This window comes from Giraffa tippelskirchi, chromosome 2 (assembly GCF_054371585.1).
Source record: "Giraffa tippelskirchi isolate mGirTip1 chromosome 2, T2T-mGirTip1v1.2.pri, whole genome shotgun sequence".
In the NCBI taxonomy this organism is placed as follows: Eukaryota; Metazoa; Chordata; class Mammalia; order Artiodactyla; family Giraffidae; genus Giraffa; species Giraffa tippelskirchi.
The window spans coordinates 97,826,963-97,843,236 of NC_137276.1; the positions used below are offsets into that span (position 1 = coordinate 97,826,963).

Sequence of the window (16,274 nt, forward strand, 5' to 3'; positions counted from 1 at the left end):
ACCTGTGTTCATCAACAGATGAATGGATAAAGAAGATGTGGTATATATACATACATACACACCAATGGAATATTGCTCAGCCGTATAATAATATGAAATTTTGCCATTGCAACAACATAGATGGATCTGGAGAGTACTATGCTTTGTGAAAAGTCAGAGAAAGACAAATACTACATGTTAGTACATATCTAAAGATGAATGAATATTACAAAACAAGCCAACTTACAGATATAGAGAACAAACTAGTGTTTACCTGTGGGGAGAGGGAAGTGAAGAGGGCCAGGAAGGAATAGGAAATTAAGAGGCACAAACTACAAGGATAAACTGTACAAAGCAGGAAATATAGCCAATATTTTATAACTTTAAATGGAGGATAAATCTATAAAATGTTGACTCAGTATGTTGTACACCTGTAACTAATATAATATTGTAAATCCACTATACTTCAATAAATATAAAAATAAAGAGAAGATCCTTTGCCATGAGTATCTACATAAGTGACATATGTTTTTTTCTTCCCAGGGAGCAAGCTGCTGCCATAGTTCTTTTTCCCATATGGGGGATCCAGTCTTTTAATTGCTATTTGCCTGACCAGATGGCTAGGTCATTGGCAACAACCTGCTTGTTGGTGAAAAATGTTACAAGGAATGGTAGTAGGGGTGACTTGCACTGCTATTACCATAGTGCAGATCTTGGCCTATTGAAATGCTGACACGTGATAGTCAAAAGATAGCCATACACTGGTCCAGATGGTGGCTGCAGCCTAGCAGGACTTATCTACCTTTGTTTCACAGAGCTGTCAGTCAACCATGCCATAATGTCATTTTTGAACCCTGAGCCTTAGAAATTGCACCTGCTGTGCCTAGGGCCTGGATTTTATCTGTATTTATAGTCAAATTGGCGCTAATCATTCAGTGTCAGTGGCCCAGTACAGCACTGTAGCCTCCATGTCGTTAGCAGCACTGTAGCTGTGTCATTAAGGAATGACTAAAATTTCTGTGGGCACTTGGGCTTATTGAAGATCAAGCCCTGCCCTCTGATAGCATATTACAGAATAATTTAGGTATCCCTACAGGAGTGCAGTAGAAATATACTGTAGGCTGTTCAGTGTGAACAAAAATTGGTCATGACCTCATTCTGCAAAGGGATCAAGTAAGAAGCCTTAGCCAGATCAGTCACAGCTTGCTTGTTTCACATGTGAGTTGCACTGTCTCAGTGATGGTGATAATATCAGAAGCTGCTGGGGCAAAAGCTCAAACTTCCACGTTTCTCCTTTGGTAATCTGTCAATCTCTAGTCTCTGGAGGCCTTCCTTATGGGCCAGATTGGACTGCTTGTATTATCTTGAATTAGCAGAATGATGTCCTTATCCCCACCATGGATTTAGTATTTTTGTTGAACAGTGTACCATGATTTGGACAGCTCTGGAGTTGGTTAGGAGCGTACCTGTCCCATTGTGCTTGAATTTGTCCTTGTTGTACATACCCCATGAGGCAATGGTGGTGGTCGGTACTATACACAGCCAAATTGTTAATGCCTATTATATACTCAGTGATAGGAACCACTCAGTGATAAGATTATCAGCACCTGAAATGGTCTAAAGGGCCTCATCTACAAAAACATGTGGATGGCCTTCTGTAACTTCATTCTTCACAGAGCTACTATGTACGTCAAGGATGTGTAGTGTCACCCTGCTTATTTAACTTATATGTAGAGTACATCATGCGAAATGCCGGACTGGTTGAAGCACAAGCTGGAATCAAGTTCCTGGGAGAAATATCAATAACCTCAGATATACAGATGACACCACACTAATGGCAGGAAGGGAAGAACTAAAGAGCCTCTTGATGAAAGTGAAAAAGAAGAGTGAAAAGGCTGGCTGAAAACCCAACATTCAGAAAACTAAGATTATGCCATCCAGTCCCATCACTTCGTGGCAATAGATGGGGAAACAATGAAAATAGTTAAGAGACTTTATTTGGGGGAGCTCCAAAATCACTGCAGATGGTGACTGCAACCATGAAATTAAAAGATGCTTGCTCTTTGAAAGAAAAACTATGACCAACCTAGGCAGCATATTGAAAAGCAGAGACATTACTTTGCCAACAAAGGTCTGTCTAGTCAAAGCTATGGTTTTTCCAGTAGTCATGTATGGATGTTAGAGTTGGACTATAAAGAAGGCTGAGTGCTTTTGAACTGTGGCATTGGAGAAGACTCTTGGGAGTCCCTTGGATTGCAAGGACATGAAACCAGTCCATCCTATCCTAAAGGAAATCAATCCTGAATATTCGTTGGAAGGACTGATGCTGAAGCTCCAATATTTGGCTACCTGATGTGAAGAACTGACTCATTAGAAAAGACCGTGAAGCTGGGAAAGATTGAAGGCAGAAGGAGAAGGGGACGACAGAGGATGAGATGGTTGGATGGCCTTACTGACTCAATGGACATGAGTTTGAGCAAGCTTTGGGACCTTATTACTGACAGGGAAGCCTGGCATGCTGCAGTCCATGGGGTCGCAAAGAGTTGGACACGACTGTGTGACTGAACTGAACTGAACTCTTTCACAGTATTCCCATTGGGGTGTTCATACTATATGTATGCATTTTAATAACAATCAACATTTTCTCCTATAAGTATGAAAACTGTCCATTTAAATACAACCCATTGTGAAATCATGCCATCTTTTTTTATAATACTTGTAGCTCTTGACATTTTTTCAAAAATAATTTTGCAAAAATCTTAACATTTTTGTGTCTCTGACAAATAACTCATCCCCTCTCCCTTAACAAATTATTTTTCTGTGTTTCTTTTATGTTTTCTCATTTTTATATAGTTAGTCATCCAAAAAATATTTTTCGAGCAACACAGTGGGTTAGGCACTGTGTTAAATAGCACTCAGGTCTGAATAAGATTTTGTGTAATAGGAAAACAACAAAGCGTTTAGGCTCTCTGATAGCAGCAGCTTCAGAGTATAATGGAGTCCCAAAAGAGAAAAATTACCAAAATTGCAGGTGGGTTTTTCATCTAAGTTATTGTTAAAGTTATTTAGTTAAGTTCCTGTAATGTATGCAGGCCATGTCATAGGTAAAGAACAAAGATTTGGTATAAGAGGTACTTGATTGGGAAGCATCACCAAACAAGGTGCAGATAAAACTTAATTAATGTCTTTGTTCTATGTATAATTTTCTGTGTGAACTTGATTGGGTGAAAGTAATTTCATCTTTTTTGGCCTTATTTTGAAATTTAGAGGTTAAGAAACTTCTTACATGCTATCTTAAATCTGGGATTATAATTTTACTTTGGATCAGCCGTCTTTAATCTTTTGTTTATCTGTTGTTGATCTCTTGTAATCATGTATACATATTATGTAATACTTTTTTTGGGTTTTCATATATCTTGCCTCCAGGAAAACCATATCTTATGAGCCATATCCACCGACCCCAAGGGCTGCTCTTCAACATTGCTCTGCCCATTACAATTATCATGTCCATCTTGCATCTACTAGTTTGGTGATGCTACCTTGTTTCTGCTATTCTGTAATTTCATCATCATTTTTGTTATTGGAATGGAAACTGAATTCTCTTTGAGTCTCTTCTGTTGCCAGCTCTAGCCTCCAGAACACAGACATTTTGTAGTTTCTCAGTAATGCCTGGGCCCCCAGTCTTTTCTTTATTGCCTTGATAAACAGTATTGTCCAGGCTCTCCTGAGGAACATACCCAACCAGTAGGTCTTCTGAGTTTATACAGTAGATCCTTTATACTGCTTACTTCACTGTGTTTTAATTACCTTTCTTCACAGTCTGTCACAATGATTCTTGGATCTCTTATTTCTTTAATATACACCACTGCTTTTTCCAGAGGTCATCCAGCAATGTTAGTCCATTTGCATGGGCCTTAAATCCTGAGGCAAGAAAGAGCGCCCCATATCCCAAAACTCTCTCTTATCTTGTTTGATATTCCCATTCCCTAGTCCAGTACCCTTAGCAACCACTCTCGGTTCGTTCTTGTTCAAATTGTCCCATTCCTGCAGCACTTAGAGTAATATAATCTTCCTCCTCCTTTAGCAGACCTATTACTTCCCCATTTGGGCCATACTGAAATTTGACCTTAGCTTGTGGCCATAAAGGAAGGTTGGTAGAGAACATGAGGAAAGCTACTAGCATTGTCCTTAAGGTAGTTGCTTCACTTGAGGTTTGCATATATTCAAGGGAATAGTTAGGTGGAAGAAGCATGCTTTCTTCTAACAGGGGAACTTGAGACTTATTTGCAGGCCCACATGTTCATAGAAAACTTCAAGTTCATGGTTCTATCTACATCTGCCAGCTAATCTTTGAACTCCCACTTCTTTCCTATATGGCTATGATTTGGCATAGACTTGCCTGAGATGCAACGTCTCATTAATTCTGCCACCCTTAAAATTGGGTTTTTGGTCTAGTCTTCAATATAATGAACTCTTTATCTGTAGGAGATGAAAGTCTCTTAAATGTTGCCATTTGTTGATTTAAACTGGTGATTAATTAGCCTGTCATTTTCTCTCTTCAGCGCTCAGTGACAGCCACCCAATTCCATAGTCCTTATAGTTATTGTTTACAACGTTATTCCTCAAATGCTTGTCATGTTGTACAAGCTAAGTGCATATCTTCTTTCATGTACAAGTGAATTAGCAAATTGCTACTCTTCTATGTCAGAGACTATCATTGATTTCACTTACAACCAATAATTGGGTCCATCCTCATAGTAGCTCTTCCTTCAAATGATCCATCTTCAGAATCCCATCAGTGAAGTCTGCTTGTTAGGACCACTCTTGCTACTGGCTGTTTAGGTCACATTCCCTAGAATCTCAGCCTCAGTCAGAGATTTTTGTGCTAGAAATACATTGAAGTGTATATTCTCAGGAGAAACCTGTAAGTAAATGAGGAATATAGGATAAAGTAGGAGACATTGACAGAAATGTGGTTTCAGGAGAAGTTTTGTCTGAGCATAACCTCAGAAGGAACTTTGAAGAATAAATTGCACCTCAGAGGTTATCCTGTCCTGAGACAAGGAGATTGGGCTATTTTACCCTCCTATATCATTCCCCAAGGCTATGAGCTTCATCCTGAAGGAGGCAAAGGCAAAGTAGAGCATAGGAATCTCTGTACTAGGTGGTTCTTTCCAGCCATGGTCAATTCTCCAGAGAGAGATGCAGATAAGCTCCATTAACTGTCAATACAGAAGGAAGTGGAATGATTAGCTATGTATATTAGGATTTGGACATCTGGGCAGGTCATCAATAGCAACTACCACAGATACCTTCTCTGTGCTAGAGACTTGACCAACAAGCATGTCTCACAGTGATGTGCTTGAGCTACCTTGAATCAGCGTTCAGTGCACATCCATTCATTTATATCACTTCAGGATTGGTATCTTGAAATTGGCTGTGGAGAAAGGAATCACATCACAGAAATCTGTAAATGAACAGTTCAGGGCCCATTCCCAGAGCTGGTTGTTAAAACTTTTACCAGCATACCTCTGCATTCAAATTTTAAAACAACTTAATGAAGTCAGAATCATATTTTATAAGTGAGAAAACTAGTATCAGACTGATTAGTGTACTTCAGTTCAGTCTCTCACTCGCTTCTGACCCTTTGCAACCCCATGGACTGCAGCACCCCCATGGACTGCAGCACCCCAGGCCTCCCTGTCCACCATCACCAACTCCCAGAGCCTGTTCAAACTCATGTCCATCGAGTCGGTGATGCCATCCAACCGTCTCATATCTGTCATCCCCTTCTCCTCCTGCCTTCGGTCTTTCCCAGCATCAGGATCTTTTCCAAAGAGTCAGTTCTTTGCATCAGCTGGCCCAAGTATTGGAGCTTCAACTTCAGCTTCAGTCTTTCCAATGAATGTTCAGGACTGATTTCCTTCGGGATTGACTGGTTTGATCTATTGCAGTCCAAGGGACTCTAAAGGTCTTCTCCAACACCACAGTTTAAACGCATCAGTTCTTTGGCGCTCCTTTTTCTTTATGGTCCAACTCTCACACCCATACATGACCACTGGAAAAACAATGGCTTTGACTAGACGGACCTTTGTCAGCAAAGTAATGTCTCTGCTTTTTAATATGCTGTCTAGGTTAGTCACAGCTTTTCTTCCAAGGAAAAGCGTCTTTAATTTCATGGCTGCAGTCACCATCTGCAGTAATTTTGGAGCCCAAGAAAATAAAGTTTGTCACTGTTTCCATTGTTTCCCCATCTATTTGCCATGAAGTGATGGGACCGGGTGCCATCATCTTAGTTTTCTGAATTTTGAGTTTTAAGTCAACTTTTTCACTCTCCTCTTTCACTTTCATCAGGAGGCTCTTTAGTTCTTCTTCCCTTTCTGCCATAAGTGTGGTGTCATCTGCATATCTGAGGTTATTGGTATTTCTCTCAACAATCTTGATTCCAGCTTGTGCTTCATCCAGCCTGGCATTCCTCATGATACACTCTCCATATAAGTTAAATAAACAGGGTGACAGTATACAGCCTTGATGTACTCTTTTCCCAATTTGGAACCAGTCTGTTGTTCCATGTCCAGTTCTAACTGTTGCTTCTTGACCTGCATATAGATTTCTGAGCAGGCAGGTAAGGTGGTCTGGTATTCCCATCTCTTTCAGAATTTTCCACTTTGTTGTGAGTCACACAGTCAAAGGCTTTAGCATGGTCAGTGAAGCAGAAGTAGATGTTTTTCTGAAATTCTCTTGCTTTTTCTATGATGCAGCGGGTGTTGGCAATTTGATCTCTGGTTCCTCTGCCTTTTCTAAAACCAGCTTGAGTATTTGGAAGTCCTTGGTTCATGTACTGTTGAAGCCTGGCTTGGAGAATTTTGAGTATTTCTTTATTAACGTGTGAGATGACTGCAACTGTGTTGTAGTTTGAACATTCTTGATATTGCCTTTCTTTGGGACTGGAATGAAAACTGACCTTTTCCAGTCCTGTGTCCGCTGCTGAGTTTTCCAAATTTGCTGGCATATTGAGTGCAGCCCTTCACAGCATCATCTTTTAGGATTTGAAAGAGCTTTGCTGAAATTCCATCACCTCCACTAGCTTTGTTCATAGTGATGCTTCCTAAGACTCACTTGACTTCACACTCCAGGATGTCTGGCTCTTAGTTGAATGAGCACACCATCGTGGTTATCTGGGTCATGAAGATCTTTTTTTGTATAGTTCTTCTGTGTATTCTTGCCACATCTTAATATCTTCTGCTTCCTGTTAGGTCCATACAGTTTCTGTCCTTTACTGTGCCCATCTTGCATGAAATGTTATCTTGGTATCTCTAATTTTCTTGAAGACATCTCTAGTCTTTCCCATTTTATTATTTTCCTCTATTTCTTTGCATTGATCACTGAGGAAGGCTTTCTTATCTCCCCTTGCTGTTCTTTGGAACTCTACATTCAGATAGATATATCTTTCCATTTCTTCTTTGCCTTTCCCTTTTCTTTTCTCAGCTGTTTGTAAGCCCTCCTCAGACAACCATTTTGCCTTTTTGCATTTGTTTTTCTGGGGGATGGTTTTAGTATACTTATCATCTCTCTAATAATATATAGAATTGGATGTCTAGTTTTGTCTGATTCCAAAACTCGGGTGCCCACTGTGGAACATGTTGCTTTTTGAACATAGAAATTTCGTTCTCTTTTGAATCATTTGGATTGGCTAAGTTTCCATGTGATCCTGAATGCATTTTGATTACCAACATCCACTCCAAATTAATGGTTTTTTTATATTTCCCTAGTAAAGAGCAACCCCAGGACACATCACTATCATTTTTCCTTTGTTTTAAACATTCTTCCCTTTATCATGTTTTCCTAACTGCTCTTCCTGGGATATAAAAGACATTTAGTAAATATTTGCTAAATGAATGAGTGATAGTACTTTATTATGAAGTTAAATTTTTTTAGCATACCCTTTTTTAATTAAAACCGTAGGGTACAAATTATCTCACAGTGCCACAGTATGATTGTAGGAAATATTTCATGTTGAACCAGAATTGATACATATTTTAAAAAGGTGTAGGCTTACTCTCACGTAACTAAGGGGTTTTAGTGCATTTTTAGTTAAATGTAAGTGCAATATAATTACTTGGTTCTACCTTATGTCAAATTACAGTATGAAATAAATTGAATGGTTAAGCTGAAAATAACTTTAGTCTTCATATAGACTTGAAAATCTAACTTTTTTGACATGGAATTGACTGTTTCTGTTTTGGTTTTATTTGCATTTCTGAAGCAAGGAGAAGTCAGACTGAAGTGTTTGAAAGCTCTGCAAAGTCTGTATACCAATAGAGAATTATTCCCCAAATTGGAGCTATTCACTAACCGATTCAAGGTAAGAATGCTTAACTTCTTTCCTTTTTCACTTTAAAAATGCTTGTTATAGCTAGCTTAGCAAATGGCATTACCATAGCAAATGTAGCTCATGTTCTTTGCTATATATTCTTTAAATAGACCTGTATTAAACAGATGAATCTCTGCTTTATAAAAGATGTTACCACAATGAGTTCTTATTTGTTACCTTCAGTAGAAACCTCTCCTGCTTAAAATAAGATTATTTTCCTGGACATCTTTTTATAGTTATATTAATTTTGCAAGATAAGGTTTGTCTCTTTGCTAGAGAATGAAAATTTCTCTTTGTTGATGAAAATTATAAACATTTACAACACCTCCTGTTTGTGCATAAGATCATGATGATATGATTTGAGAAGGAAAACTTTCCATCTAATCTAATCATCATTAGACTAATCTATCATTAGTCTTCCATCAGCTCCCCGCAAAACATTACCTCAGATCTGTCTCAGCTTCTTTTCTGTTCATGGTTGGTTTGACTTATAACTTTTCTTCAGGATCGCATTGTATCAATGACGCTTGATAAGGAATATGATGTTGCTGTTGAAGCTATTCGATTGGTTACACTAATACTTCAGTAAGTATAATATTTTAATTTAGTCTATTAAAATATTAATGTTGTTTCCCAGCATTATTGATGCCTTTCACATATATAATCCTGATGTATATTCTTATCACTTTAGGTTTTATTTTCTTATTTTAAGGTTAGGTTTGAAACAATGTTTTCTCTTTGTTTTTTATTTTGAATATTTGCTATTTCCTCTATGTAAAAGTTCTTTTATGCAATCCAGAAAAAGTATCAATGAAGTAACATTGTTATTGTTTAATCTCGAAGTCATGTCCAACTCTTTTTCAACTCCTTGGACTGTAGCCCACCAGGCTCCTCTGTCCATGTGATTTCCCAGGCAAGATTACTGGAGTGGGTTGCCATTTCCTTCTCCAAGGGATCTTCCCAACCCAGGGATTGAACCCACATTTCCTGCATTGGCAGGTGGATTCTTCTGTTTAAAGAGAGAGAAATTGAGAGAGAAAAGACTTCAAAGGGTTAGGTTTTTCAAATAGGCTTCTTTCGAATGGTACAGAAGTAAAAGAAAGTAAGGTGTTTAAATTATGTCATTAATATGATATAGATTTTAAAATAGGAGTAGTTTCATATGTAGAACTTTAACTAAAAACCAGGAAGAATCTGTATGAGAGAATGCAAGACCTGACAAAGTCATTACAAATCCTCCTCTCCCTATTTTGTGATGCATGGAACAACAGACTGGTTCCAAATAGGAAAAGGAGTACGTCAAGGCTGTATATTGTCACCCTGCTTATTTAACTTATATGCAGAGTACATCATGAGAAACGCTGGGCTGGAAGAAACACAAGCTGGAATCAAGATTGCCAGGAGAAATATCAATAACCTCAAATATGCGGATGACACCACCCTTATGGCAGAAAGTGAGAAGAACTAAAGAGCCTCTTGATGAAGGTGAAAGAGGAGAGTGAAAAAGTTGGCTTAAAGCTCAACGTTCAGAAAACTAAGACCATGGCATCTGGTCCCATCACTTCATGGGAAATAGATGGGGAAACAGTGGAAACAGTGTCAGACTTTATTTTTTTGGGCTCCAAAATCACTGCTGATGGTGATTGCAACCATGAAATTAAAAGACGCTTACTCCTTTGAAGGAAGGTTATGGCCAACCTAGATAGCATATTTAAAAGCAGAGACATTACTTTGCCAACAAAAGTCCGTCTAGTCAAGGCTATGGTTTTTCCAGTGGTCATGTATGGATGTGAGAGTTGGACAGTGAAGAAAGCTGAGCGCTGAAGAATTGATGCTTTTGAACTGTGGTGTTGGAGAAGACTCTTGAGAGTCCCTTGGACTGCAAGGAGATCCAATCAATCCATCCTAAAAGAGATCAATCCTGGGTGTTCATTGGAAGGTCTGATGTTGAAGCTGAAACTCCCAATACTTTGGGCACCTCATGCGAAGGGTTGACTCATTGGAAAAGACCCTGATGCTGGGTAGGATTGGGGGCAGGAGGAGAAGGGGACGACAGAGGATGAGATGGTTGGATGGCATCACCGACTCGATGGACATGGGTTTGGGTAGACTCCGGGAGTTGGTAATGGGCAGAGAGGCCTGGCGTGCTGCAATTCATGGGGTCGCAAAGAGTCGGACACGACTGAGTGACTGAACTGAACTGAACTGATATCTGTCATACACCAAATATCATGTATGTCAGAGTCTATTGTTGTTTTGGTCTCTTTTTACCCCTTTCTGCTGTACTACCATATTCTTTATTATTGTGGCTTTATATTCTAGTAGATGTTGTGTGTTTATAAGTATGGCCTCTTACTGATCAGTACCTTCTTTGCCTTTCTTTTTAAAATGCACTTAGCTACTTTTTCCTTATGAATTTTTAAGGTACTTTTTTCTAATTCTTCAGAAACTTTGGTTGGGAGTTTAAATATTAGAACTGCATTTAGGAACTTCCCTGGCAGTCCAGTGGTTAAGACTTTGCACTTTCACTACAGGGACAAGGGTTTGATCCCTGGCTGGGAAACTAAGATCTTATAGTGGCGTGGCCAAAGAAAGAAGAACTGCATTTAATTTTATGATAAATTTAGGAGAGAATGAAATTTTTTATAATTATATATCATTTATACATGAAAATGATATATTCCTTTATTCAGATCTCATTTAGTCTTGTATAAAGTTTAAATTTGTTTTGTAGCAGTAGTGTACATTGTTTACTGGGTTAATTCTTAAATACTTTATGGTTTTGTTGTTATGTGATTAATATTTAGTGTTAATATATTTTCTGCTGAATTATCGCTAAGACAGAGAACCTTAATCTTCATGGTTTGTCTTTTATGTGCAGCATATTAGAACTTTTATCCATGGTGATGGTTGGATTTTATTGAATGTACTATGTAGATTATTTTATAAAGTGAAGGACAATTTTAGTTCTGCCTTCTCCTCTTCTAATTTTAAAACTTTTGTTTCATTTTCTTGTCTAATTCCATTAGCCAGGATATTGAGCACTATAAAAGTATCCTTGATAGTGGATTTTTTTGTTCTTTTTCTAGGACGGCATCTAAAGTTTTTTGTTTCTGCAGTTACTGAGATAGGTTTTTGATATGAAAAATGTTCTTTTGTATTCTCAATTTTCTGGGATTTTCTTTTTTTACATAAATGAGTCTGAATGAAATTGATGGATTTGTCTAATGGTAAACCACATGTGCATTTCTAAACTAAATCCTGTTTGAACGTGACATATTTGTTTTCATTATAATTTGCTTAAATGCAGTTTTATGTTTTATTTAGGATTTTCACAGTTATGTATAACTTTGATAATTTTTTCTTTTCTTTATCCAACTTTGAAATCAGAGTTATATGTATACTCTTTGTAAATTATCTTCAGTAATTTCTCACCCTTTTTCTGTTCTGAAATAACTATTCTGTGACAAAGATTAATTTCTCCTTGAAAGTTTGAGAGAATTCTCTTGTTAAAGCTATGTGTCAGTTTTAAGTTTCTTTTGAGGTCTTTGATCATCATTTCTACTTCTTTAACTGTTATCTATCTAAGTTAATCTTTATTTCCTCTTATATTAATTTTGACTTTTTGTAAGCTTTTGAAAATATATCAGTTTTATCACAGTTTTCAACTTTATTGTTTTATTGTTTGTGATATGTTTACTCATAAAACTTTGCTATTTTTCTGTTATTTCTCTTTTTCATCATTTATCTTGTTTGTATCCCCTTTTTCTTGATCAGTCATGCCAGAGGTTTGTCTATTCTACTGTTCTTTTCAATGAACTAGCTTCTTTAAGCTATTTGTTTATTGTTTCTGAATACTCATGTTTAAAGTAATGAATATACCTTTAAGTACTACTTTCAATTTCACTACTAGTCTCCTAAAAATTTGGACATGGAATATTTTCATAGACAGTCAATGATAAATATTTTGATTGCTGTTATGATCTTCAGTTTAATCATAGATTATTCAGTGGTAATTTCTGTTCTCCCTAGATCAGATTGTTTAAAGCTATTCTTTCTATTTTATTGTATTACTTAAGAATGTGCTCTGCATATTTTAGTCAATCTTCTGAATTTTCTAAATTGTGTAAAAACAATACTTATCTGTGTTGCTTATATAATAGTTATGTATTCATAGTCATTACTTTTAATTTATTCAGTGTCATTCAAATTATGTATAACTTTACTTTTTTTGCCTATTTTTCAGAAGGATGTGTTAGAGTCTTCAACTATCTTTTACTTATCTTTTCTTATACACTGTTGTTTGATATACATCAGATTATACAGATCAGTACCTCTCTATTCATGATTTGTACATCTTCTGATGGTATTCACTTTATCCTTATATATCTTCTTTGTCATTTATGAAGAATATAACTACTATGACAAGTAGATTATAATCTACGTGTGAATTTTACGAGCTTATCAATGTCTTTCCCTTGAACCAAAAATAACCTCATTCCACCCACTCATCTTTTTCATTGAAATTGTCTAGAGTTTAAAATCTGTTGTTAAGGATTACTTTTTTACCCTTTTTTTTTTTTTAATTTAGTTTCAATACTTGCTCATTCAGGCAAGTGTTAACTGCTTTGATATTTTCAATACTTCTTCCCTTACCTTCAAGGAAGAGTAATTCTCTCATTTGTTGTTGTTGTTCAGTCACCCAGTCATGTCCCATTCTTTGTGACCCCATGGAGTGACCCCAGGCCTGCCTGTCCCTCATCATTTCCTGAAGTTTGCCAAGCTCATGTCCATTGGATCGGTGATGCCATCCAGCCATTTCATCTTCTGATGCCCTCTTCTCCTTCTGCTCTGTGTTTCCTTGCGTCAGGGACTTTTCCAATGAATCGGCTGTTCGCATCAGATGACCAAAATACTGGAGCTTCAACTTCAGCTTCCCTGATAGCTCAGTTGGTAAAGAATCTGCTTGCAATGCAGGAGACCCCGGTTTGATTCGTGGGTTGGCAAGATCTGCTGGAGAAGGGATAGGCTACTCACTTCAGTATTTTTGGGCTTCCCTGGTGGCTCAGCTGGGAAAGAACCTGCCTGCAAGGTGGAGACCTGGGTTCTATCCCTGGTTTGGGAAGATCCCCTGGAGAAGGGAAAGGCTACCCACTCCAGTATTCTGGCCTGGAGAATTCCATGGACTGTATCGTCCATGGGGTCCCAAAGAGTCGGACACGACTGAGCAACTTTCACTATGCTCAGCTTCAGCATCAGTCTTTCCGACAAGTATTCAGGGTTGATTTCCCTTAAGATAATTGGTTTGATCTCCTTATTGTCCAAGGGACTTTCAGGAGTCTTCTCCAGCACCACAGTCGAAGGCATCAATTGTTTGGCGTTCTGCCTTATTTACGGCAGTCTCTCATAGGCTCCTCCAATATTATATTTTCTGGTTAGTTTACTTCCTGAAAGAGTGTTTTCAAACTATCTGATAGCTTGTTTGGCTAAAAAAAAAATCATACTTTCATCCTGAATTTAGAAAGTAGTTTGGCTAGTTTCAAAAGTCTATTTTTAAGATTCTTTACTGTGTTTTCATTGGAGGAAATAAGGGCAGAACATATCTTATATAAAAAGTACAGTTATGGCCCTCCAACTGTGTCAGATGATCTAATTCATTAGATACTTTGGTCCTTTTCTGGATTCCTCAGACAGTTCTCCCTGTTGCAGGAGAGGGAGATGTCATCCTGAGACCCACAGAAGTCCTTAGGATGGACCTCCAAGTGAGGGTCATTGGCTACCCACAGGAAGAATTCAGGAGGGAACCATAGTAAAGGGAAAGCAAGTTTATTTAGTGATACACATTCCATAGACAGAATGCAGCCTGTCTCAGAAGGCAAGAGCCACCCCAGGGCACAGGGTCCTCTGGGAAACTGAAAAGGCCCATGGGCATGGGGACGTACATTTTTTGTGTTAAGTGATTTCATAGGCCAATGAGGAGGAGAAATATTCTTGCTTTTTGGGGGAAGGGTGGAGATTTCCCAAGAATTGGGCCACTGCCTACTCTTTTTGGCCTTTTATGGTCCTTTTCAGAATTGACATGGTGTGAAAGGAGTGCTTTTTAGTATTTCGGTGAAGGTATTATGAGCTAAAGAACAATAACTGTACTGTTCTCAAGCCATCTTGGTTTCAGCTGGCTCCAGCCTGTCCAGCATGCCAGCAGGTGCTCTCCATCGTCATTATCTAGCGTTTGTGTCCTGCCCTTTTTCCTCCTGTCTTATCCCCCCTTTGGGTGTTTATGACAGTGGTTCCCCACAGTGGATGATGCTTCCTTTGGCTATTAACTTTGTGGTTCAGCACCTGGCTTTCCGTTTCCTCTCTTTGAGTCGCTTGCCCTGTATATGGCCTTGTTGGGCAAAATGTCTTTTAAAACTATCCAGGCTGGCTCTCTTTAATTATTTCATATCTGGCCTAAAGGAAACTTGGAGGAAGTATGAATTTATACTCATTATATTGCTCTGTCTTCTGATTTCTACTTATATGGTGAGGTTCACAAACTAACTCTCAGTCTCTTATAGCACTGCATGAAATAATCTGGCCTTATTTTTCTTGGCTTGTGAGATGTCTACCAAAACTTCCTCAAACTAACAAGTTATAGTCACCTTTAACATCTTGTTGTACTATCTTTAAATTCTTTTTCTCTCCATCTGTTTATTCTTCTTTTGGTGTAGATTATTTCCTTTCCCTTATGAGCTTGGATTACTGAGAAATCTTATTAATTTTTTTTCCTATGAGTTTAACTTCATCTTGGGGGTATTAGTTCATTGAGCTGATTTATATACATATAATTAAGTGGTTAAAACTTAGGCCTTGTTGAGAGGGGAAAAGAGTGAACTTTAAACTGCTTCTAATCTGTCTCCCATCCTTGATATCCAGCTCTTTTTCATTCAGAACTAAAGTTTCTCCCTTATACTATGATGCAACTACATTATTTTGCTGCAAAGGTCTTTCTAATTTATATTCATTTGACAGATCCCTCAATCTCCTTCTAGTCTCTGAGGCATGTCCAGAATTGAATTCTGTGGAATGAGTTTGTACCGCTACATCTTGTCGAGAACCTGTACAGCCCAAACATTCTGTACCTCAACTAGTCATTAATCTTTAATCCTTTCAAATGTTTTTAACCATGTTAATAGTCAGGAAATAGATATTCCCTCTTTGGGGAAAAATACTTAAAGATACATTCCAGCAAACCAATAAAAGGTTGAAACTTTAAAACTACATGAAAAGAAAGACGGCAAATTTGCATTAGTGAAGGAGTGATTATGACTAGTAAATCCATTTTATATAAAAAGAAGACTAAATAGTATTGTAAATATTGTGATAAACTATAAAATAGGCAATTCTGGGAAGAGTGACATAGCACAGTAACAATTTAACTATGAAATGGGCAAATATATGACTACTGTCTGTTAACAAAAAAACTTTTGCACATTTAAAGAAGCTGAGCTAAATTAAGCGAATATATATCCGAAGGTATTAATAGTTGTTGTCTATAAGTGTGTATGGGAAGAAATGTGGACCTTTTATTTTCTTGTTTTATCTATATTTTCTGAATTTTATACAACAATTGAAGCGCCCTTTATAGTTAAAGAAAAATATTATTTTCAAACTCAACTAAAAAGAGTGGAAAAATAAAATCAGTATACCTTGAGCTTTTGTAAAGAACCATATAAAATTTTGATGAAGGTAGAACTGACAGTAAACATTTGTTTTGGCTCAGTTTTACTTTTCTGAATTTTTCAGTGGAAGTGAAGAAGCTCTTTCCAATGAAGACTGTGAAAATGTTTACCATTTGGTGTACTCAGCACATCGCCCTGTTGCTGTGGCAGCTGGAGAATTCCTTCACAAAAAGTGAGTTAATCTCTTTGAAACAAGTTCC

The 16,274-nt window shown here is 37.6% G+C and overlaps 1 protein-coding gene across 9 annotated transcripts in view; it reads left to right on the forward strand.

Annotated features, from left to right (window-relative positions):
* Positions 1-16,274, forward strand: part of STAG1 (STAG1 cohesin complex component) — a 483,951-nt gene that overhangs the window by 376,923 nt on the left and 90,754 nt on the right. For 8 of the 9 annotated variants that reach the window (XM_081569675.1, XM_081569672.1, XM_081569671.1 and 5 more), the window contains 3 exons: positions 8,246-8,344; positions 8,859-8,938; positions 16,139-16,246. In XM_081569675.1, coding sequence (XP_081425801.1) covers positions 8,246-8,344; positions 8,859-8,938; positions 16,139-16,246 — 287 coding nt within the window. The remainder of the gene's footprint in view (positions 1-8,245; positions 8,345-8,858; positions 8,939-16,138; positions 16,247-16,274) is intronic. The other variant, XM_081569676.1, reaches the window with a different exon arrangement.